General features: G+C 39.4%; 1 protein-coding gene across 1 annotated transcript in view; it reads right to left on the reverse strand.

Moving 5' to 3' along the window:
* Positions 1 to 27,002, reverse strand: part of LOC126100861 (alpha-tocopherol transfer protein-like) — a 175,825-nt gene that overhangs the window by 2,459 nt on the left and 146,364 nt on the right. The window contains exons 5-6 of the mRNA XM_049911528.1: positions 17,569 to 17,821; positions 17,357 to 17,467 (exon numbers count right to left, since the gene is read on the reverse strand). Of these exons, the coding sequence (XP_049767485.1) occupies positions 17,357 to 17,467; positions 17,569 to 17,821 (364 nt within the window). The remainder of the gene's footprint in view (positions 1 to 17,356; positions 17,468 to 17,568; positions 17,822 to 27,002) is intronic.

The raw sequence follows: 27,002 nt of genomic DNA on the forward strand, positions 1-27,002 counted from the left end.
AATGGTAACTTAAGATATACACAACAGATATTATGAAATTTGGTCTTATTTGGTACTTTGAGCTCCAATCATGCAAATCTGTTATTTGGAGCTCTCATTATTAGTGACACTCAAGGGTGGGACAAATGACGCCCTCCATTCTTGAATATGTTGTTACTATTTATACAAACAACATTCCTGAAGAAGCACAAATGTAATAAAAATAGCCACTCATATAATGAATGGCAAAAGACAAACAATAGAACAAATACACTTCTAACTAAATGCATGCACATGGATAGAGCTCAGAAACTGTTTAATGGCAGACATAATGATGTAAATAAAAAACATAGGCCTATTTCATTATGTTATATATATATATATATATATATATACCAAATGAAAGTGCTGGCAGGTCGACAGACACACAAACGAACACAAACATACACACAAAATTCAAGCTTTCGCAACAAACTGTTGCCTCATCAGGAAAGAGGGAAGGAGAGGGAAAGACGAAAGGATGTGGGTTTTAAGGGAGAGGGTAAGGAGTCATTCCAGTCCCGGGAGCGGAAAGACTTACCTTAGGGGGAAAAAAGGACGGGTACTCACTCGCACACACACACATATCCATCCACACATATACAGACACAAGCAGACATATTAAAAGACAAAGAGTTTGGGCAGAGATGTCAGGCGAGGCAGAAGTGCAGAGGCAAAGATGTTGTTGAGTGACAGGTGAGGTATGAGTGGCGGCAACTTGAAATTAGCGGAGATTGAGGCCTGGTGGATAACGGGAAGAGAGGATATGTTGAAGAGCAAGTTCCCATCTCCGGAGTTCGGATAGGTTGGTATTAGTAGGAAGTATCCAGATAACCCGGACGGTGTAACACTGCGCCAAGATGTGCTGGTCATGCACCAAGGCATGTTTAGCCACAGGGTGATCCTCATTACCAACAAACACTGTCTGCCTGTGTCCATTCATGCGAATGGACAGTTTGTTGCTGGTCATTCCCACATAGAATGCATCACAGTGTAGGCAGGTCAGTTGGTAGATCACGTGGGTGCTTTCACACGTGGCTCTGCCTTTGATTGTGTACACCTTCCGGGTTACAGGACTGGAGTAGGTGGTGGTGGGAGGGTGCATGGGACAGGTTTTACACCGGGGGCGGTTACAAGGGTAGGAGCCAGAGGGTAGGGAAGGTGGTTTGGGGATTTCATGGGGATGAACTAAGAGGTTACGTAGGTTAGGTGGACGGCGGAAAGACACTCTTGGTGGAGTGGGGAGGATTTCATGAAGGATGGATCTCATTTCAGGGCAGGATTTGAGGAAGTTGTATCCCTGCTGGAGAGCCACATTCAGAATCTGATCCAGTCCCGGAAAGTATCCTGTCACAAGTGGGGCACTTTTGTGGTTCTTCTGTGGGAGGTTCTGGGTTTGAGAGGATGAGGAAGTGGCTCTGGTTATTTGCTTCTGTACCAGGTCGGGAGGGTAGTTGTGGGATGCGAAAGCTGTTGTCAGGTTGTTGGTGTAATGCTTCAGGGATTCCGGACTGGAGCAGATTCGTTTGCCACGAAGACCTAGGCTGTAGGGAAGGGACCGTTTGATGTGGAATGGGTGGCAGCTGTCGTAATGGAGGTACTGTTGCTTGTTGGTGGGTTTGATGTGGACGGACGTGTGAAGCTGGCCATTGGACAGGTGAAGGTCAACATCAAGGAAAGTGGCATGGGATTTGGAGTAGTACCAGGTGAATCTGATGGAACCAAAGGAGTTGAGGTTGGAGAGGAAATTCTGGAGTTCTTCTTCACTGTGAGTCCAGATCATGAAGATGTCATCAATAAATCTGTACCAAACTTTGGGTTGGCAGGCCTGGGTAACCAAGAAGGCTTCCTCTAAGCGACCCATGAATAGGTTGGCGTACGAGGGGGCCATCCTGGTACCCATGGCTGTTCCCTTTAATTGTTGGTATGTCTGGTTTTCAAAAGTGAAGAAGTTGTGGGTCAGGATGAAGCTGGCTAAGGTAATGAGGAAAGAGGTTTTAGGTAGGGTGGCAGGTGATCGGCGTGAAAGGAAGTGCTCCATCGCAGCGAGGCCCTGGACGTGCGGGATATTTGTGTATAAGGAAGTGGCATCAATGGTGACAAGGATGGTTTCTGGGGGTAACGGACTGGGTAAGGATTCCAGGCGTTCGAGAAAGTGGTTGGTGTCTTTGATGAAGGATGGGAGACTGCATGTAATGGGTTGAAGGTGTTGATCCACGTAGGCAGAGATACGTTCTGTGGGGGCTTGGTAACCAGCTACAATGGGGCGGCCGGGATGATTGGGTTTGTGAATTTTAGGAAGAAGGTAGAAGGTAGGGGTGCGGGGTGTCGGTGGGGTCAGGAGGTTGATGGAGTCAGGTGAAAGGTTTTGCAGGGGGCCTAAGGTTCTGAGGATTCCTTGAAGCTCTGCCTGGACATCAGGAATGGGATTACCTTGGCAAACTTTGTATGTGGTGTTGTCTGAAAGCTGACGCAGTCCCTCAGCCACATACTCCCGACGATCAAGTACCACGGTCGTGGAACCCTTGTCCGCCGGAAGAATGACGATGGACCGGTCAGCCTTCAGATCACGGATAGCCTGGGCTTCAGCAGTGGTGATGTTTGGAGTAGGATTAAGGTTTTTTAAGAAGGATTGAGAGGCAAGGCTGGAAGTCAGAAATTCCTGGAAGGTTTGGAGAGGGTGATTTTGAGGAAGAGGAGGTGGGTCCCGCTGTGACGGAGGACGGAACTGTTCCAGGCAGGGTTCAATTTGGATAGTGTCTTGGGGGGTTGGATCATTAGGGGTAGGATTAGGATCATTTTTCTTCGTGGCAAAGTGATACTTCCAGCAGAGAGTACGAGTGTAGGACAGTAAATCTTTGACGAGGGCTGTTTGGCTGATGAGGCAACAGTTTGTTGCGAAAGCTTGAATTTTGTGTGTATGTTTGTGTTCGTTTGTGTGTCTGTCGACCTGCCAGCACTTTCATTTGGTAAGTCACATCATCTTTGTTTTTAGATATATTTTTCCTTCGTGGAATGTTTCCTTCTATTATAACCATATCATTAATTTGACCCAACAATTACGTTTGTTATTGTCGCCTTTGCATTTCGGAATCTTTCCTGTCGTCTTATTTCTCTTTTTTCTCTTTATTTTCTCTTTCTGTTTTTACCAGTAGTTTCACTTTGTATTCACCTTCCCCTTTTACCGTAATCTACCATACAATTTTATCCCGCCATAAATATGCTCAACAATACGTAACCCACTTCCCAACCATAACCAAAAGATTTTATTTTCCGCTTTCAACACTACCGCTGCTATAAAATCCACCGTTTCTAGTTCAATAACAGCTGCTTTCACGTATTTAACAACCATTTCGGCTAGTTCTAATAACTTTAACTTTATTTCCACTTCCGTTTTTCGCACATCACTGATCATTTTAGCCGCTCCCCACAGGTTTTAACGTCATTTTTTCTACAATTGTTAGCCCCATTTTCGTAATCTTTCACCACAACACCACTCCTTTAATACGTTTTTTCGAAATTTTCTCGAAATTTTCCCGAATTTCTCCGTCCTTTAACGTCATTTTAGCCGCCCCCCACAGGTTTTTTCTACAATTGTTAGCCCCATTTTCGTAATCTTTCACCACAACACCACTCCTTTAATACGTTTTTTCGAAATTTTCTCGAAATTTTCCCGAATTTCTCCGTCCTTTAACGTGATTTAGCGGCAACACAACCACCTAACCTTTTTGCATATCGCTGTCTACCAACCCAAGTTCAATACAAGATCAACTTAACCAACACTTTTTCGCCTTTTTTCATACCAGATCTCCAATTGCTTTCTAGTTCACCTTTCTCTCTCCCCATATATTTCTATTTTTCTTTTTCATTTCAACCTCATGTTAAACTTTCCACCTTCTAATACCATGTCACCCTCACAACACCCCCACAACGACCCCATTAAGTTTTATTTACATTCCCTCCGCAAACATGCCTTCACCCTAGCCAGATTACGCTCACATATTCTATTTTCTCAGGCTTGTCTGACATTTGGCATAATCCCCAAAGGCCTCACACTTAAAGTTCCCATCTCTGGCTGCAACCCTTCTTTCCATCAGTCCCTATACCAGTTCCAAACTGAACAATCCATTGCCCTCACCCACCTAATCCTTCACCTACACATCAACTCAGCCAATGAACACACCCGTCAACTCCTATCCTTAATAAAAGTCCTCAATCTTTCCTCTCCCACATCCACACCGGCTATTCAGAGCATCCTCCTACAGGCCAACCGCCAATTAGAACAGCATGCCACCCTTCACCTCAAAAAACTATCCAATCTCCTGGTTTCCCACCTCCGGAAAGGCAACTCACTCACCTTTCACAACCTTTCCAGCAAACCTCAACCACCTCTCATTGCACACAAACCCAGTCTCTCCCATCTACTCAATCTCCCACTTCCAGCTCCACTCCCTCCAAAACCTCAAAATTCCGATCAACACAATCTGGCACCACAACACCCTAATTCAGTAGTTAACCTTTCCTCCAAACCTCTCTCCCAATCCGAAACCTCTGTCCTATCCAAAGGCCTCACCTTCAGCCCCACTCCCAGATTCAGCCAAACAGCCCTCGTCAAAGATTTACTGTCCTACACTCGTACTCTCTGCTGGAAGTATCACTTTGCCACGAAGAAAAATGATCCTAATCCTACCCCTAATGATCCAACCCCCTAAGACACTATCCAAATTGAACCCTGCCTGGAACAGTTCCGTCCTCCATCACAGCGGGACCCACCTCCTCTTCCTCAAAATCACCCTCTCCAAACCTTCCAGGAATTTCTGACTTCCAGCCTTGCCTCTCAATCCTTCTTAAAAAACCTTAATCCTACTCCAAACATCACCACTGCTGAAGCCCAGGCTATCCGTGATCTGAAGGCTGACCGGTCCATCGTCATTCTTCCGGCGGACAAGGGTTCCATGACCGTGGTACTTGATCGTCGGGAGTATGTGGCTGAGGGACTGCGTCAGCTTTCAGACAACACCACATACAAAGTTTGCCAAGGTAATCCCATTCCTGATGTCCAGGCAGAGCTTCAAGGAATCCTCAGAACCTTAGGCCCCCTACAAAACCTTTCACCTGACTCCATCAACCTCCTGACCCCACCGACACCCCGCACCCCTACCTTCTACCTTCTTTCTAAAATTCACAAACCCAATCATCCCGGCCGCCCCATTGTAGCTGGTTACCAAGCCCCCACAGAACGTATCTCTGCCTACGTGGATCAACACCTTCAACCCATTACATGCAGTCTCCCATCCTTCATCAAAGACACCAACCACTTTCTCGAACGCCTGGAATCCTTACCCAGTCCGTTACCCCCAGAAACCATCCTTGTCACCATTGATGCCACTTCCTTATACACAAATATCCCGCACGTCCAGGGCCTCGCTGCGATGGAGCACTTCCTTTCACGCCGATCACCTGCCACCCTACCTAAAACCTCTTTCCTCATTACCTTAGCCAGCTTCATCCTGACCCACAACTTCTTCACTTTTGAAAACCAGACATACCAACAATTAAAGGGAACAGCCATGGGTACCAGGATGGCCCCCTCGTACGCCAACCTATTCATGGGTCGCTTAGAGGAAGCCTTCTTGGTTACCCAGGCCTGCCAACCCAAAGTTTGGTACAGATTTATTGATGACATCTTCATGATCTGGACTCACAGTGAAGAAGAACTCCAGAATTTCCTCTCCAACCTCAACTCCTTTGGTTCCATCAGATTCACCTGGTACTACTCCAAATCCCATGCCACTTTCCTTGATGTTGACCTTCACCTGTCCAATGGCCAGCTTCACACGTCCGTCCACATCAAACCCACCAACAAGCAACAGTACCTCCATTACGACAGCTGCCACCCATTCCACATCAAACGGTCCCTTCCCTACAGCCTAGGTCTTCGTGGCAAACGAATCTGCTCCAGTCCGGAATCCCTGAAGCATTACACCAACAACCTGATAACAGCTTTCGCATCCCGCAACTACCCTCCCGACCTGGTACAGAAGCAAATAACCAGAGCCACTTCCTCATCCTCTCAAACCCAGAACCTCCCACAGAAGAACCACAAAAGTGCCCCACTTGTGACAGGATACTTTCCGGGACTGGATCAGATTCTGAATGTGGCTCTCCAGCAGGGATACGACTTCCTCAAATCCTGCCCTGAAATGAGATCCATCCTTCATGAAATCCTCCCCACTCCACCAAGAGTGTCTTTCCGCCGTCCACCTAACCTATGTAACCTCTTAGTTCATCCCCATGAAATCCCCAAACCACCTTCCCTACCCTCTGGCTCCTACCCTTGTAACCGCCCCCGGTGTAAAACCTGTCCCATGCACCCTCCCACCACCACCTACTCCAGTCCTGTAACCCGGAAGGTGTACACAATCAAAGGCAGAGCCACGTGTGAAAGCACCCACGTGATCTACCAACTGACCTGCCTACACTGTGATGCATTCTATGTGGGAATGACCAGCAACAAACTGTCCATTCGCATGAATGGACACAGGCAGACAGTGTTTGTTGGTAATGAGGATCACCCTGTGGCTAAACATGCCTTGGTGCATGACCAGCACATCTTGGCGCAGTGTTACACCGTCCGGGTTATCTGGATACTTCCTACTAATACCAACCTATCCGAACTCCGGAGATGGGAACTTGCTCTTCAACATATCCTCTCTTCCCGTTATCCACCAGGCCTCAATCTCCGCTAATTTCAAGTTGCCGCCACTCATACCTCACCTGTCATTCAACAACATCTTTGCCTCTGCACTTCTGCCTCGACTGACATCTCTGCCCAAACTCTTTGTCTTTTAATATGTCTGCTTGTGTCTGTATATGTGTGGATGGATATGTGTGTGTGTGCGAGTGAGTACCCGTCCTTTTTTCCCCCTAAGGTAAGTCTTTCCGCTCCCGGGACTGGAATGACTCCTTACCCTCTCCCTTAAAACCCACATCCTTTCGTCTTTCCCTCTCCTTCCCTCTTTCCTGATGAGGCAACAGTTTGTTGCGAAAGCTTGAATTTTGTGTGTATGTTTGTGTTCGTTTGTGTGTCTGTCGACCTGCCAGCACTTTCATTTGGTAAGTCACATCATCTTTGTTTTTAGATATATTTTTCCTTCGTGGAATGTTTCCTTCTATTATAACCATATATATATATATATATATATATATATATATATATATATATATATATATATACCTAAAACACAAAGATGATGTGACTTACCAAATGAAAGTGCTGGCAGGTCGACAGACACACAAACGAACACAAACATACACACAAAATTCAAGCTTTCGCAACAAACTGTTGCCTCATCAGGAAAGAGGGACCCACCTCCTCTTCCTCAAAATCACCCTCTCCAAACCTTCCAGGAATTTCTGACTTCCAGCCTTGCCTCTCAATCCTTCCTACAGGCCAACCGCCAATTAGAACAGCATGCCACCCTTCACCTCAAAAAACTATCCAATCTCCTGGTTTCCCACCTCCGGAAAGGCAACTCACTCACCCTTCACAACCTTTCCAGCAAACCTCAACCACCTCTCATTGCACACAAACCCAGTCTCTCCCATCTACTCAATCTCCCACTTCCAGCTCCACTCCCTCCAAAACCTCAAAATTCCGATCAACACAATCTGGCACCACAACACCCTAATTCAGTAGTTAACCTTTCCTCCAAACCTCTCTCCCAATCCGAAACCTCTGTCCTATCCAAAGGCCTCACCTTCAGCCCCACTCCCAGATTCAACCAAACAGCCCTCGTCAAAGATTTACTATCCTACACTCGTACTCTCTGCTGGAAGTATCACTTTGCCACGAAGAAAAATGATCCTAATCCTACCCCTAATGATCCAACTCCCCAAGACACTATCCAAATTGAACCTTGCCTGGAACAGTTCTGTCCTCTGTCACAGCGGGACCCACCTCCTCTTCCTCAAAATCACCCTCTCCAAACCTTCCAGGAATTTCTGACTTCCAGCCTTGCCTCTCAATCCTTCTCCCTTAAAACCCACATCCTTTCGTCTTTCCCTCTCCTTCCCTCTTTCCTGATGAGGCAACAGTTTGTTGCGAAAGCTTGAATTTTGTGTGTATGTTTGTGTTCGTTTGTGTGTCTGTCGACCTGCCAGCACTTTCATTTGGTAAGTCACATCATCTTTGTTTTTTAGGTATATATTTCCTTCATGGAATGTTTCCTTCTATTATAACTATATATATATATATATATATATATATATATATATATATATATATATATATATATATATATATATATATATGTCTGCTTGTGTCTGTGTATGTGTGGATGGATATGTGTGTGTGTGCGAGTGTAAACCTGTCCTTTTTTCCCCCTAAGGTAAGTCTTTCCGCTCCCGGGATTGGAATGACTCCTTACCCTCTCCCTTAAAACCCAATCCTTTTGTCTTTCCTTCTCCTTCCCTCTTTCCTGACGAGGCAACCGTTGGTTGCGAAAGCTAGAGTTTTGTGTGTATGTTTGTGTTTATTTTTGTGTCTATCGACCTGCCAGCGCTTTTGTTGGGTAAGTCTCATCATCTTTCTTTTTATATATATATATATATATATATATATATATATATATATATATAGGGAAACATTCCACGTGGAAAAAATATATCTAAAAAGAAAGATGATGAGACTTACCAAACAAAAGCGCTGGCAGGTCGATAGACACACAAACATACACACAAAATTCTAGCTTTCGCAACAAACGGTTGCTTCATCAGGAAAAAGGGAAGGAGAGGGAAAGACGAAAGGATTTGGGTTTTAAGGGAGAGGGTAAGGAGTCATTCCAATCCCGGGAGCGGAAAGACTTACCTTAGGGGGAAAAAAGGACAAGTATACACTCGCACACACACACACATATCCATCCGCATATACAGACACAAGCAGACATTTGTAAAGGCCTGTATATGTGTGGATGGATATGTGTGTGTGTGCGAGTGTATACCCGTCCTTTTTTCCCCCTAAGGTAAGTCTTTCCGCTCCCGGGATTGGAATGACTCCTTACCCTCTCCCTTAAAACCCAAATCCTTTCGTCTTTCCCTCTTCTTCCCTCTTTCCTGATGAAGCAACCGTTTGTTGCGAAAGCTAGAATTTTGTGTGTATGTTTGTGGTAAGTCTTCCCGCTCCCGGGACTGGAATGACTCCTTACCCTCTCCGATAAAACCCACATTCTTTCGTCTTTCCCTCTCCTTCCCTCTTTCCTGATGAGGCAACAGTTTGTTGCGAAAGCTTGAATTTTGTGTGTATGTTTGTGTTCGTTTGTGTGTCTGTCGACCTGCCAGCACTTTCATTTGGTAAGTCACATCATCTTTGTTTTTAGGTGTGTGTATATATATATATATATATATATATATATATATATATATATATATATAATGGGAAAGGTTGAATGATTTTTTTCTACTACCCTTTAATAAAAGTACAAGTTAGTGAGCAGGATCCACTCACATTTTCATGGACACTTTACATAATATAAACTGTATTAATGTACTTAAATTATATTTTACACGTACATAACAATTTGAGTATCAAACTTTCTCAAACCAAGTATTAGGAAAAAATTAATGGAACTATCCTAGAAATTTCTAACTCAGGAATTATAAGGGCACCACATGTCATCACTAATTTATGTCATAAAGACAATAAGGATAATTACTGTGACAATGTATCAAAGATTCACAGTTGGTGCTACTTTCATGGTTAGTATATTGAAAAGCAAGCAGTGAAGAACAACAACAGTGTGACAATGAGCCGCCATAAACATTAACCACAGAATAGTTCTTACAGAAGACTGATGTTAATAAATGATGGAAGGAGTAAAGGTAACAACTCACCATATAGTTGAGACACTGAGTAGTCTGTAGGCATACAAACAAGGTGCTAAGCTTTCAGACAAATCCTTTCTCAGAGCTAATAGGGCACACACACGCATGTGCTCACACACATGCAATGGAGTCGCAAGAATAAATCACCATTTTGTCTAATATTAATAGATTGTGGAAAAATACCTGAACCAGCTTGATTTCTATGATTTGTGTACTTGTCTTGGAGAAACAAGATGCTGATTAAGAATAACTAAATGTACCAAAAAACACTCATACATATTTTAATGCTTCAGTTCCCACAAGAAATTTAGCACAGAAAGAGGGAGGATATTAAATATCACCAGAAATACTCTAACAGGAGGTTCTCAGAGCTTTAAGCTGACACAACAAAGATGGAATATGTATAAATGGAACATACCTGAACCAACTTGATTTTGGTGATGGCATTGTACTGTTTGCATTTGCTGTAGGTAACTTTAAACAACAAATGGAGGAACTTAATACAGAGCAAGTTTGAAAGGAAGCTTAAATCGATTACAGTATGACTAAATTGAGGTATGGTATTGAGAAAATAGTGCAGATTAATGATGAAGTCAGAAAATTGGATGACGAGTCTGTATCTAGCTGAAGACAGCTACTGGGTAGGCAGTGGGAAAAAACATTACACAGAAGAGGGTGTTCAAAATTGAGTGTTCTCTGTGTGTGAAACAAAATTTTCTGGGAGAACCTGTTAACAGTTTTGTTTTATGGCAATGAGACATGGACTTTCAAGGTTGAAACCATTCAAACAATGAGAGTTGATCAATGATCAGTGGGTGGTTGAAATTACTAGTACAGACAGGAAAATAAACAAATGATTCAGGGAAAAAAGTGGAGTAGAAATCATAATTCTGTGGCTTAACACAAGAATAACCAATGTCAAAAAATCTAACTTGGAGAATTAGGCATTGTAATTTCAAGGAAAGCTATAATGCCATTATTACTGTTAATATTTATTCTGCAGTTTCATATTTTGCACTAATAAATATGATTATGATTATATTAAATATGATTATAAATACTAATATCTGTGCTATTTACAAGTTCTCTAGCACTTTTCTTAATTATAATTTTGCTGACATTGGTTGTTTTTATGATATTTATTAATTATGAAATATGCCTTTTTTTCTGTTTTAGACAATGTAATAAAATCAGATACTTGTGTAACTAAAATTTGCTCATTTTCATTTCACTCTGATCCCTGTATTTTGATATGAAGAGAAATTGTGTTTACTTAAACTTACGGTTGACTTTTTTTGGATTCATAAACGTTTTATTTTATCTATTATTACTTTTATGTTGTAATTTAATATACTGACACATTCCATGACCTTGGAGACATGCTCCTCAGTTTGGTGCTATGGAACTAGATGTGTAAATAAATAAATAAATAAAAAGAAACAGAACAAGATAATGTTGTAAATTGAGTTATTTCCAGGCATCTTCTTTGTGCAACCGTCACTGTGTGTATCTGTCCATAGTAGAGAGAGACAAAACAACACTTGTAACATTATTTATCATCACTTTCATGCAGTAAGTTCTCTACACAGTCTCCTGGATGGTTTGGTAACAAGATCTGGTAAAACTGTCCTACTCTGTGGGTCTGGGTTGCAAGTCGTGATTCACCCATTTTTGTTAGATTTAATATCTGGGATATCTGTTGCAGACTGAACAAAAATTTGAAGTATGTATTTCTACATGAATGATGCTTGTATTCAACCATTTTATCTTAAGCCTAACAGATTCTCCCAAAATTTTTCATTTTCTGTTAACATAACATCAATGAAAAAGTTCGCTGAAATTAAGAAAATCATTCTACTCAAGCTACAGTACCTTTATTGGGCCTAATCTGATCAAATTTCCAATCCCTATGCGTATCTTTTTTTGATAAATGCATGAATGGCGTCGGCCTCTATATGAGTGTGACCAGATTTCAGGAACATATGATCAATATCATCAAACTTACTACTACAGTGTTTTTCCTCATGAAATATATTCATTAATGTGGCTGAGAAAATAATATTGCTATTCTGGCAACTGCAGGACTCTCTGAACATACTGATCTCAAACACATAGCTTGTGAATATGAAAAGGTATTTCATTTCCTTCACAGCCCACAATAGTTTCATCCCACATATATCACTGAACAGATTTGTCCTTGTTGGCTATGGAATTCACAGTTTAAGTGTGAGTTCACAGCAATCATTTATAAAAAGCTGTCCCAATGTATAAAAGGGGTGTTGGTAAACACTTTTCTAAAACAGAGCATAGGAAACATGTGCTTTGATTTCCCTGCTTTTCTCTTTGTGGATCTTCTCCTGCTCATAGCTAGATTCTGCTAAATTGAAATGAACTTCCTTTTCTTCTTCTACTTTAGTTTTGCCTTCCTCATTACTGACACTAGCTGTTCTGCCTGTGGGAACCATGGAAGATCCTCCACCAATCTAAATATTGGTTATTGCCGCATGAAGTACTTCCATGTCAATGATATGATATTGGATTTCTGAAAGCCATGTTGTGTTGTTCCCATTAAATATACAGTTTGGTTAATCTTACATATCCACTGGAGTCACGGCAAATTTCATGAAATTGACAACATCTTCTTAAACAGAAGCAGAAATCTAAACACAACTGTAAAACATATATTAAATGGGCTCTCAAACCATGATAGTCAACTACTTTGAATTGAAAGTGTTAGCCCTCTTAGTGAGAACAATTCCTACAGTAAAACTTTAAGATAAATTAATGCAAATTTATCAATATGTTCTGTAATTTCCTATAAGAAGATGATTGGGACCAGTTTGAGCTCTTTGAGAATGTTAGTGACAAATATATTGCTTTTCTAAATGAAATTATCTGCCTATTCAAAGCAACCTTTCCGAATAGGACTGCCAGATTCAGACATGAAACCTATTCTAGTAAAAACTGGTTAACTTTGGGCATCAAAACCTTCTACAGAATGAAAAGGATCTGTATGCCTCACTCAAATCCAGTTATATTCTAGAAAAGGAAAAACATTACAAACTATACTGCTCTATCCTTTAAAAAGTTATAAGAAGGGCAAAGAGTATTTCTATAAAATCAGGAACTGATGTCTCTAATAATAAAATTAAAACCATGTGGGACATAATATAAAGTGAATATAATAGAGGGAAACATTCCACGTGGGAAAAATATATCTAAAAACAAAGATGATGTAACTTACCAAATGAAAGTGTTGGTATGTTGATAGACACACAAATAAACACAAACACACACACAAATTCAAGCTTTTGCAACCTACGGTTGCTTCATCAGGAAAGAGGGAAGGAGAGGGAAAGACGAAAGGATGTGGGTTTTAAAGGAGAGGGTAAGGAGTCATTCCAATCCCGGGAGTGGAAAGACTTACCTTAGGGGGAAAAAAGGACAGGTGTACACTCACACACACACACACACACACACACACACACACACACACACACACACACACACACACACACACACATCCATCCGCACATATACAAACACAAGCAGACATTTGTAAAGGCAAAGAGTTTGGCCAGAAATGTCAGTCGAGGCGGAAGTACAGAGGCAAAGATGTTGTTGAGTGTCTTTCCTCCATCCACCTAACCTTCGTAACCTCTTGGTTCATCCCTATGAAATCCCCAAACCACCTTCCCTACCCTCTGGCTCCTACCCTTGTAACTGCCCCCGGTGTAAAACCTGTCCCATGCACCCTCCTACCACCACTTACTCCAGTCCTGTAACCCGGAAGGTGTACACGATCACAGGCAGAGCCACGTGTGAAAGCACCCACGTGATTTACCAACTGACCTGCCTACACTGTGAAGCTTTCTATGTGGGAATGACCAGCAACAAACTGTCCATTTGTATGAATGGACACAGGCAGACAGTGTTTGTTGGTAATGAGGATCACCCTGTGGCTAAACATGCCTTGGTGCACGGCCAGCACATCTTGGCACAGTGTTACACCATCCGGGTTATCTGGATACTTCCCACTAACACCAACCTATCAGGACTCTGGAGATAATAACTTGCCCTTCAGTATATCCTCTCTTCCCGTTACCCACCAGGCTTCAACCTCCACAAATTTCAAGTTGCTGCCGCTCATACCTCACCTGTCATTCAACAACATCTTTGCCTCTGTACTTCCGCCTCGGTGTGTGTGTGTGTGTGTGTGTGTGTGTGTGTGTGTGTGTGTGTGTGTGTGTGTGTGTGTGTGTGTGTGTGTGTGTGTGTGAGAGTGAGAGAGAGAGAGTGTATACCTGTCCTTTTTTCCCCCTAGGGTAAGTCTTTCCACTCCTGGGATTGGAATGACTCCTTACCCTCTCCCTTAAAACCCACATCCTTCCGTCTTTCCCTCTCCTTCTCTCTTTCCTGATGAAGCAACCGTAGGTTGCAAAAGCTTGAATTTGTGTGTGTGTGTTTGTGTTTATTTGTGTGTCTATCAACATACCAATGCTTTTGTTTGGTAAATTACATCATCTTTGTTTTTAGATATATTATATAAAGTGAAATAGATAAAATCCCTGCTGCAGAAAACACCGTAGAAATTAAAACAAATGATACCATTCATGAAAATGTTGAAATAATTACTGACATTTTTAACAACCACTTTTTGGCATCAGCACTGCAAAAAAACATGTTTTGTCAATGAAGCCATGTTATCCCTTCAAAAAGCAATCAATAAAAAAACAAAGCAGCTTAAAATTCTCCTGTCACAGTACATGAAATTGAGAATATGATTAGAGAGATGAAAACCAAGAATTCTGTTGGCACTGATGGTATCTCTTCAAGATTATTTAAGGAATGCTATAAGCCAATGAGCAAAATACTGTACCATATATTCAATTAATCTACACAGTGTGAGAGAGTTCCTGAGAGACTAGAGTATGTTCTTGTCAACCCTCTCTTTAAAAAATCTGATAAACTGACATTACCAACTATCAGCCCATATCTGTTTTAACAACCAAATCTAAAATTCTTGACAAATTGGTTCACAAAAGACGTATTGACCACCTCATTCATTATAAAGTATTAAACAGTAGCCGGTTATGATTTCAACAGGGTGTATCAACAGAACAAGCTATTTTCTACTTTGCCCATCAAATCTTAAGAGTCTTCTAATAACAGATTTTATCCTGTTGTAATTTTCTGTGACCTTTCTAAGGCCTTTGATAGAGTTAACCATAAAATCCTCTTAGCAAAGGCTAAATATTATGCTATAAGTGGCTCAGCTGGCTCATAGATTAAACCTCACCTAACTGGAAGAAAGCTGAAAATCTGTCTGAATGACTCTGAGGGCCACTTTGTGTCATTTAGCTGGGACTCTATTAACTGTGGTGCTCTTCAGGGCTCTGTACTTGTCCCCTTTCTCTTCCTCATTTTCTTCAATGATCTTCCCTTGTGAAGTAGCTTTAAAACTCATTTCACTCTTTTTGCCGGTGACACCTCCATCCTCATCAACAAAACTCCCAACCAAAATCTTAAGGAATCAGCATATATTTTCTTTAATGGAGTACTTAAGTGGTCTGAAGATAATAGGTTATTGCTACATGTTAATGAGACTCAGTTTGTTAATTCCCAAGTAAGAAAGAAAGTGGAGGATCAATTAAGTATAAATGTAATTGTATTGAGTTACTACAAGTTGAGTCTTCCAAGTTCCTGGGTGTACATATTGACAGGAATCTAAAATGGTCTGAACATATTTTACAACTTCTCGAAAACTCATCAACATTCGCTGTTCATGTTATTTCCTCTATCTGTGACCAAGACATCACAAAAAATGCTTATTTTAGTTACTTCCATGCATTATTGTTGTACGGCATAGTTTTCTGGGGTACCCTGACACTTTATAAAAAAAAAAAAAAAAAAATAATGAGCTAATGAAAGGAGTCCAGTCTAGACATTCTTGTAGAAACCATTTTATAAAGTTAGGAATACTGACACCTGCATGTCAATATATCTACTCCTGTTATGTTTCAATGGTAAAAATGAGCAACTGTACAGGACTAATGATTCATACCATACCCACAATACCAGGAGGAAGATGGACTTCCATAATGAATAAAAAAATTTAGTATTATGAAAAAAGGAGTCAATTACATGAGATGCAAGGTGTTCAATGCTCTCCCACCATCACTGAAATCACTTGTCCACGAGCTTCCCAAATTTAAACAACAGCTCAAACACTATCTGATAGATAATTCCTTTTATTTGGTTGAAGAATATTTCAACTGTGTTAACTCCATTTTTCTTTTAATTAAATCTGATGTTCTCTTATGCATCACAATAGTTGGTATCATAGTTAACATTACTATGTCTTTTATGAAGCTATTAAGATCTACTTTTATTTGAATTTTTAAAGTGTAATTTTGTCTATACCTGTTGATGTGTATTTTGTCTTATACCTATATCTCCTCTTGCAAGACGGTTTTTTTGTGTGTACCTTTTGTATAATTGTAATAAACTGACATGTCCTATATTCAGGTAAATGGCTCACTGTACTGGACTTATGGGATCTAAATAAATAAATAAATAAAACATGGTTACTTTCTTAACCAGTTACATAATGTATCACAAAATCATGAAAAACTGACATTGATTGTTCTTGCATTAAGCCATAAATTTAAGATGGTAATTAAAGTGAAGTAGAAGTGGGCAGGATGTATATCACCGTGAATGGATAGTAGAAGGATTAAGGAAATGCCTTCCTGGAGTCTCAAAAATGAAGAAAGACCATGATGATGATCTAATAGTAGGTGAGTGGATGATACTGATGATATTAGAAAACATGATGGAGCAATATGGATTTCTGTAGATGAAAGTTATAAAGCATAGGAAAGCAAAGATGAGGTCTTCACGTAGCAACAGCTGTCAAATGCTTAGTAATGATAATTATAAAGGTAAATGTGAAGTAAATCTCATGATCATCAATGTGAATAGAGTAGCATCAGGTGCAACTGAACATTGCTATAGTTTACACAAGTAGCTTGCAGTGGCTGCTTCCACCTGGTAATGTATAACTTGATGCATTCCATGGCCCTGAAAATTCTCGTTCATAATAGCATTTACAGAATATAATGTGTGAATGAATGAACAAGAGAACTCAACTTCTTATCTTCTTCTGAATCTGACTGTGGGAGAGAATCTCTTAAACAAAGGTATACATGGCATTATAGAAATGTGAGTGGTATATTTTGACAGATGTAAGGAAACTGAATTTTTCCTGAATATCTACTTCTCACATTTAAAAAGTTTTAATTTACCTATAAATGTAGGTCCAAGAAAATACAAGTAATGTGATGATATAAATTTATAGCCTACAAATATGAGTTAATAAGTCCATAGGTAATGTTAAAGGTAATCTGAATGCATCACTGAGAAGGAGAAAATGGAGCATTATATAACCACTTACCATACTATATAATTCCTTCTTCATGAAGGGCTTAATAAGGAGCATTATTTTATCAATAACTGGTATCACATTCACAATATGTATTGCTTTTAATCTGACAGGCAGACCTTCCTGAAATATAAGAGAAATTCTGAGTCTTAGACAAATAATTTGTGATTCAGCAATATGACATATGTAACTTCAGACAAGTTCTGAAATCTTATCTACCTTACCTGAACATACTGGAAAAATTTGTGAAGTAGTAACAGGTTCACTCGTGCGATATGTCCAAGTTTCACTCCTACCATGTCAAACATAATGATGTAACCAGGGAGGGCACCATCTAGGTGATTACAAGCATCAATCGTCATGTATATGAGTTTGACAGAATCAGAAAAGAAGTACTTAGAGGGCTCATAGAGTCGAAGACTGTGGAACAGTATCCGATACCCATGTGGGTCTCTTGCAGGAAACGTATTTACATACCTGAAAGATGAAAGAATGAAGCATAAAATAAATATTACTCTTGATGAAAAATTAAAGGTACATTAACATAATTAGTGACTTTTTAAATTAATACAAGTAAATATCTTTTAATGAATCAGATTTCCTCACACTTTTTCTGTACTGATTAAGTTTTCAAGTTTTTTTCTTTCTCTTCCCCCCCCCCCCCCCCCCCTCCGCATTTCTCTTTCTCTTTATTCTTCTTCTCCTTTTTCATCATTATCCAGTGGTATCACCTGGGCACAGACAGAAATCTTTAAAAGAATCAGCATGGAACAGAGTATGAAATGAGCATAAGGAATTTGACATTTGTTGTCCCATTTGAAGGCCAGCTGGTACAGTGACATCACAGACATTGAGTTTTGATTCCAGTTATCCATTTTTTGTTTATGGAGTGTCTTCTATATTTGATTTTATATAAATGTTTTGAGAATGGCTAAAATGTTACAGTCTATTGTGTCAGCCTCTGAACAAGAAATAAAGAACTGACATGTGCAAAGGTTTCTTGTTTTAGTGATTTATGTTTAGGGCTTCACACTTTTGTCACTAAAATGTAAATGTCATGCAATTAGGGCCTCCCATCGGGTAGACCATTCGCTGGGTGCAAGTCGATTTGACGCCACTTTAGCGAATTGTGTTTCGATGGGGATGAAATGATGATGATTAGGATGACACAACACCCTGTCCCTGAGCAGAGAAAATCTCTGACCCAGCCGGAATCTAACCTGGGCCCTTAGGATTGACACTCTGTTGCGCTGACCTCTCAGCTACCAGGCGCAGATGGTTTTGTCGCTGAAGTAGTAGGTTATCCAAGCTCATTACTCATTATCCAATTTCATTATTCAGTGGTGTGTTGTGACCTGCATAGTACTTTTAATATAACTACTAATTTATGGCAGTAAATTTTGCTGCTTGAAAAATGGCACTGAACTATAACAGTATTCGTATTTCATATTCTTAATGACTTTGATGGGTATCACTGGTAAATAAATTACTAAAATTGAAAACAATGGGCACTGAACCAATGGGTTGAAGACAATGGGTGTTGAAATGCCACAGAAACTGATAATGCAATATGCAATGATCACCAATCCCCAGAAAAAGTAATAGTTATTCAGAGAGACACCACCATATAGCAGAAATCTATAAAACCATTCAAAATCATCATATGGTACTTAAAAATATGCACATATCAATGGAAAAATGAATCAGTTCATGCAGTGATGCAGATATGAACATTTTAAACCAGTTTGGCTGTTAACGTTGATTGACACTTACGTATTTGGTGATGAATTTTAACAACTGCATCTGTGACTGGAAAAAAAAGCAACAGGCAGTAAAAAACTGAAGTAAATTTTTCTTTCATGCTCCATTATGAACTTCAGTATGATTTCACAGTATGTATTCAAGGGTTATTTGGTATGGTCTCCACAACCAAGGGTTAAATTCCCACTTTTGATATATGGTAGTTAATTATACAAGGCTCATTTCAAAAGTCCTGCATACTGTGCATGCACAATCACTATGGTGATGTGATCTAATTGAAATTCATATCAGTCATGAGCAAGACTTTAGTGTGATAACCATCTGTGTGTTTGCTGGTTCATGTGTCTGGGTCATGAGTAACTCAGTTTTAAAATGTAAGCTCAAATCAAGTCAGGTCAGATTACATGTAGTGACTAGCATTCTTACATCAAAATCGAATCCATACATGGAAAAAAAAAACCTACATAAATTTACAACACTTCGAAGGAGGTTGGTGGGACACTGAAGTCTCAGTCATCACAATGGAGAAGTTCTGACTCTCTATGCCCAAAAACATTTCACCTCCAACAGTCATAGGTGAAACTGAAGATGATCTTGGTGTGTGACATGTATGAGTCATAGCTACAAATCAAGTGCTCCAGGGACATCTGTAGCAGGTTCAAACTACAAGCTGCTCCTGCAAAATACTTTGCATTTGAATATTCATCAAAGAATACCTGACATATCTGCAGCTCTTGCCTTCATTTTTCATGATAATGGGAAACCATATATTGCCCTACCAGTGAAAGAAGCCTTTGACAAATATGGATGGGAAATACTTCCCCACACATAATTCCCCAGTTCTAGTATGAGCCAATCACATAATTTATAAATTGAAGAAACAACTGCATGGAAAAGATTTTGACACAACTAATGAAGTGTCCAGCGTGGTGACCCTAGTAACTAGACAGCACAACAGCATAGGTGTCCTATCCAGAATACAGATGTTGCCAAAATAGTGGAAAGCTGTCATAAGGAAGAGTGGAGATTATATTGTAGGTCTATAAAGGTATTTTGAAATACAAATTGTTTTCTTCAGTTTTATCTTACAGTATTCAGAACTTTTGAAATGGCCCTTTTATCAAAACAGAGATTCAGTTAAGGAAACTATAAAATTATGAGACAGATAGCTGACAAGTACTGCACTTAAGAGGGAAAACTCCCCATCACATGCCCTCAGATCTAGTGGTAAGATGGCTCAATGGACAGCCCGTCAAACACTGAACACAGATCAAGCATGAAAACAGCAAGGAAGGGGTACTGAACTATGAAAAATAGCAAAATAGAAACAGAGAATGGTACAAGCTTAACACGTGCAATATTCAGCAATCATTACCAGCTGCAGCATCATGGTTAAGTGGTCACAGGATTGGACTATGAAGCAGACAAGCTGTGTTCAAAACTTTCTCATGCCATTTTTTTTTTTTTTTTTTTTTTTTTTTTTCACAACATTGTGAACTGTCCATCCGTAGTCTTGGCAGGATACCGGTACTGGTATTCACTTTCAAATAGCTCTGTTAGCAGCACTACATTTTGCATTTCCTGAAGAAAAGTACTGGTGAATAATTATGTCTCTTATTTTTAACAGGAGGTTATTGTCACCATCATCGCTTTTTTCACAGTGCTAGTCTACTTATCGGAAATTTCTGCAGACTTTTATGCTTCAATGAGGCCAACAACATAGCAAGGTCATGTTGACTAATGTTACAATGACAGATCAGCCAATCTCCCAGACTGTTGGTCCTGCAACTACTGAAATGGCTTACAATATAATGAGACTTGAGCTTACTGAACAAAATTATTTTTTATCCCATATCAGTTTACAAACATGTGATACATCATTTTTGCAGAAGAACTTGAAACAATAAAAGACTTTACAGTTATTGCTGGTTCATTATCTGTTTCAAATCAGCAAGAGTTTTTTGTATATTAAAAGTTGAAAACATGGAATCACAGAACCATCTTGACAATTTCATGTCAGAAATTGACAAAAATATACAGGAACATAATTTAAAACGGGAATTATTTTAAAAAATAATGTAAGTTTCCATTATTTAAAATTTCCTGTAACAACAAATACAATGACATGAATGATACAAGTTCAGTTTGTAATTTGCATCCCACAGGGATACAAGTTCCTATTTTATCTACAAACAGTATTGTTTTCAGTTAACATTATCATCTTTGCAAGCAGTCTGTACATCTCTGGCCCTAAGGAAAGTGGATGTGATTCAATACTTTCTTGCAACAACACTCTCATATCAGTTCAGATATATAACAGGTGTGACTGCTAGATACTGTTTGGTGGAAAAATGTTCAGACCTTTTGAACATGACCTTCTGACTGTGAGATAAAATTTTTTCAGAATAATGTGAAATTATGCATATAATGACAGTATGGCAAGAAGCAACGAAAAAACTGATGCATACATATCAAAGTGGTCACAGGATTGGACTATGAAGCAGACAAGCCGTGTTCAAAACTTTCTCATGCCATTTTTTTTTTCACAACATTGTGAACTGTCCATCTGTAGTCTTGGCAGGATACCGGTACTGGTATTCACTTTCAAATAGCTCTGTTAGCAGCACTACATTTTGCATTTCCTGAAGAAAATCTAAAAAATCAGCCTGGCAGACCTCCGAAGCTACAAGCAACACTTTGACACTTTAGGTGAGCATATTTTTGTGTCACTGATCCATTTCTTGCAGGAATGCATGCATATTAGTTGCACTGAATTAGCAGTTAGTCAACTAGAATAGTGCATCAAGAGTTATGCACTATTGGGGAAAGAGTGTTTCAGGTTGCTGCCTCTCTTCAGGAACCATACATTTGTCTGGACACTCCACAAATACCCCCCACCTCCATCCCTCTGTTAGTGGTCTAAATCAGTGAGGAACACAAGCCACCTTGGCAAGGTCCATAATTACTGTAGCTAAATGCTATAATTTTGTTGACTTTCAATGTTTAAGTTTGAATAATTCATACAGAATTTTTATATGTTCAAATATAGATGTCTGTATCCTTTTTAAGCTGTGCTTCATTACCATCAATTTTTCCAGTGCTACATATTTCACTGGCATTCCTATTCTGCACAGAATCCTGCCCCTCTATGAATGATTTGACCCATTAGCTACCAGAAGCCCCACAGAAAATCTGTAAATGTCTGGTATTCTGTATCAGTGCTATCATTTATGAGCCACAACATTTCTTAATTCTCGGGCGTACCCAGCGAGGGGGGGGGGGGGGGATATTCGCAGTTTTATACTAGTTTACTGTTTTATTTAATAAGAAATGCTGCATGTTTTCTCGAATTGTACAAGTGCATTCTTGTATTTAAAATGTTTATTAAAAGCAGTTTTTCACTGGTTTACTGTTTTATTTAATAAGAAGTGCTGTATGTTGTCATGAGTCCTTGTTTCCTGAGACTAGTATGACCTGCCCCCCCCCCCCCCCCCCTCCCCAGTTCAGATCCTGGGTACGCCCTTGGAGCCAGTATGATCATCAATGACTGTCTCTGATCTTCATTTTAGAGTGTAACCAGCTCTTTTCTCAGTAGGGTGTTAAAAAAGTGGCCTGTAGATTTATATGTCCAATTGCAGCAGCTTTTGATGTATTGAACATTCAAACCAGCAGTCTCACTTAAGAATATCTTGAGCTATGGAGGGAAAGAAGTGATAAACTGAAACTCTTGAGGCAGCCCTAGGAGGCATGCACAAAGGCACACAATTTTTAACCTACCATAAATGTTCATAATCCTCTGCATTGCAAGCATAGTCATATTATCTCTTCACAGGGACAGCAATGCATCCTACTGTCAATTATCTGATTTTCCAGGATTAACAGCCAATAATGTAACATGGCAAATAAGAATAGCCTTTGTAAATAGATTTACATTCTGCTGGCAGCAAGTAAATAATGGTTCCCCTTTCGAAAATTACTGGGCATTCATGTAAATATTAAGCAAGCAGTTGCCTAATATTGAAGCTGTAGCAACTTATTTCATAGTAGTAGCTTTTTTATTAACTGCACTGCATTCCTTTATAACCTGTCTAACTAACATCAAATACAATATACTGCATTACTGACAGATGCTGTCAAGAGAGTGTACAGGCAACTATTTCTCTCTGTTTGTTTACTGCACTCATTCCATGTTCTGCTCATTCTCCTTCAATGCAAGTTTCATACCATTTTTTAATGTCAAGACCAAGTTACTTCTGGGATGTAAAACAAGAAATCCAATATTTTTTGGCAGTACCTTGCTCCTGAAGAGAGCTATGGAAGTAACCACAATTAAGATATATCTAAATTTGATAGGGCAAAAAAACTCAAAACATGTTATACACAAATAGCACCACAGAAGCTTAGTATGTGGTAGTAGTGTATATACAAGCGAATTCCGTAAACCAAGTTCAGCATTTGATGAAGTTGCAGAAATGGTTATTAGAAGCAAAAGTATGGTTCTAACAACAATTGCTTGCATATCTTACCCATCACATTGAAATGATTTTCTTTTGTTATGTACTTCTACATGTCAGTTGTTATTATAATTATACTTATCAGGACAGAGACTTTCATAATACATTTCCAACAGTTGACAGTAAACTTAATATGATTCATAATATTTTTCAGTAGTCCAAAATAAACTGACAACAATTTAAAATCAATTTTATCCAGTTTGCAGCAAATTTTCAACTTCAATGCACGTTTGTGCTTTGAAAAGAACAATTCATTTTGATTGTTCTTGAGCACCAGGAATGCCCCTGATATGACTTTGCAGATCATCTCATTTCTGATTTTCTTTTGTACACTTATATCTTCATCCAGCTCCAGAAACAAAACTTTTATGGTGTTCTCCATCATACTGGAAGTACATAGCATTCCATATGACTGACAGAATATCCTTCAGTTGCTCCTCCAAAACAACATAACCCTTGGAAAAAAACTGAAGTATTTTAAATATGTCCTAGCTTTGAAACAATCCAGTGAAAAACAAATGTCTACATGGTTTTTTTTATTTCAAATGATCATTTCTATCATCTCTTGAAATAATGATATTTCCTCCTGAGACACAGTACATAAATAATGAGCTTAAGCACCCCAAAAAATGAACAATTAAGACCATGCCCATGGCGAATAAATCCTTAAAAAGAAGACAGCACTATCTTTACTTTAATGTGAAATTTTATTCTTATTCTGTTGTGAATATCTTGCTCCCACATATATTGCATAATTTCTGTTAGATTCTTCACAACAAATTAGTTTTGTCACAATGGAAAATAGGAGAGAGAGAGAAAGAGAAAGAAAAAAATAACTATGTGCAGTCGTACATTCATAACTTGTGTTAACCATAATAACTTTTCCAGTGCTCTTTAAATAGGATGAGTAGTGTCTTACACTCTTCAATATTTACATGAAAAATGTTCTGTTTAATTTTTTTATTTCCTAAGTGACACAGTTTTATACATGTTAGTTGCCTAATGTTGCCTATCAATTGTTTCCAAAATTTCTCTACATCCATTTGTAAAATCAATATCTAAATTAGTTTTCTCCAATCTCCCAACAATTTAACTGCCAGTGACTGGCACAGAAGATTGAAAGACCAGCATTGCATGTGGAGTTTCAACAAAGCTCACAATTTGCAGCATTGTCCCCAAAACTGATTGTGGTCCTCTGGTTCTGAGTTGAGTGGAAGGACTGAACTAGAGATTTCAAAGGTTATGTGACAGGCAAGGCTGTGGCTTCCTGGACTTGCAACATAGGGATGAGAGGTGTTGCGTCACCCTAAATAGGTCAGGTGTGCACTACACATCAAAGGCTGCTATTCAGGTAGCTGTCTGTGTGTGATGCACATAAGGGTTTTTTAGATTAGGCAACTCTCCATCCAATTCAGAAGATGAAAGCTGTAGGAAACATACAAGTATCACTGTAACATCGAAAGAAATGCCTCCCACAGGTGAGAGTATTAAAATCCTAATGGTAAACTGCCGAAGCATTCAGAATGTCAGAGTTTGAAGTGCTCATAAGAAGCAGTGAAGCTCACATAATACTATGTACAGAAAGCTGAAATTGATACCAGTGAAATTTTTTGGGCAAATTTTAGTGTATATCAAAAGGATAGGCAAATGGGAAATGGAGGTGGTGCATTTGTCACAGTAGACAAGAAACTCAAATACATCAAGGTAGAAATTGTAGCTGCACATGAGATTGGGCAAGAATGAGCATCAGGGGTGGGCATAAATTGATAATTGGATCCTTATATCACCCACCAAACTCATCTCCTGATGGAACTGAGAATTTTAGAGAAAACCTCAGTTCACTTGTATGTAAGTTCCCCAATCATACTGTAATCATTGGTGGAGACTTTAATCATCCAACTATCAACTGGGAAAATTACAGTTCTGTTAGATGTGGCCATGATAAGACATCCTGTGAAACATCTGAAAACACCTAGAACAGATAGTTAGGAACCCCACACATGATGGAAATGTATTTGATCTAATGGCAACAAATAGACCTGACCTCTTCAATGATGTCCACATCATAACTGGTATCAGTGACCATAACACAGTTGTGGTAGCAATGATTACCAAAGTGCAAATGACCACTAAATTAAGCAGAAGTACATTTATGTCCAGTAACCAGATAAAAATCAGTAGTGTCATATCTCAATGAGGAACTTGAAACTTTCAGAACAGGGCAGGAGAATATAGAGGAACTCTGGCATGGTCAATCTAAAGATACTTCTAAAGAAACAGAGATTACTGCATAATAGTGGTAAGACAAAGCATAGGACTATAGAGAGATGCTGAATGAAATGCATTTGGCCATTAAGAGAGCAATGGGTGATGCCTTCGATGACTAACATAGCAGAATATTGTTAAGTGGTCTTTCACAGAACCAAAAGAAATTCTCGTCATATGTAGAGGCTGTTAGTGGTACCAAAGTTAGTGTCCAGTCCCTAGTGTATGAGACAGGAAATGAAATTGAGTATAGCAAAACAAAAGCTGAAATGCTTAACTCCATTTCCAAATATTCCTTTACAAAGGAAAATGCAGGACAATTGCCCCAATTGAAACCTCCTTCCACAGGAATGATGAATGAAATAGGTATTAGTGTCAGTGGTGTTGACAATCAGCTGAAATCATTACAACTGAACAATGCTCCAGGCCCAGATGGAGTTCCTGTCAGATTCTATACTGAATTTTTGGCTGAGTTAGCCCCTCTTCTAACTATCATGGATTCCTCAAACAAAGAACAGTGCCCAGTTCTTGGAAAAAGCACGGGTCCACAAAACTACTGCCCAATATCCTTGACATCAATTTGTTATAGAATCTTACAAGATATTATTAGCTCAAACATAATGAGGTATCTTGAACAGAATGGCCTCCTCAATGCCAACCAGCATGCATTTCAAAAACATTGATCATGTGAAACCCAGCTCCACTTTTCTCACATGACATACTGAAAGCTTTGGATCTAGGTCATCAGGTAGATGCAGTATCTCTTGATTTCTGAAAAGCATTTGACTCAGTACCACACCTACACTTACTGTCAAAAGTACAATCATATGGGTTATCAAGTGAAATTTGTGACTGGATTTAGGACCTTTTGGTAGGAGGGACACAGCATGTTATCTCGGATGGAGAATCGTGATCAGATGAGGAAGTAACTTTGAGTGTGTCCCAGGGAACTGTGTTGGGACCTTTGCTGTTCTTGTTGTATATTAATAGCCTTGCAGACAATATTAACAGTAAAATCAGGTTTTTTTGCAGATGATCCAGTTATCTATAATGAAGTACTATCTGAAAGAAGCTGCATTAATATTCAGTCAGATCTTAATCAGATTTCAATGTGATGC

The sequence above is a fragment of the Schistocerca cancellata genome, chromosome 9, assembly GCF_023864275.1.
Source record: "Schistocerca cancellata isolate TAMUIC-IGC-003103 chromosome 9, iqSchCanc2.1, whole genome shotgun sequence".
Lineage (NCBI taxonomy): Eukaryota > Metazoa > Arthropoda > Insecta > Orthoptera > Acrididae > Schistocerca > Schistocerca cancellata.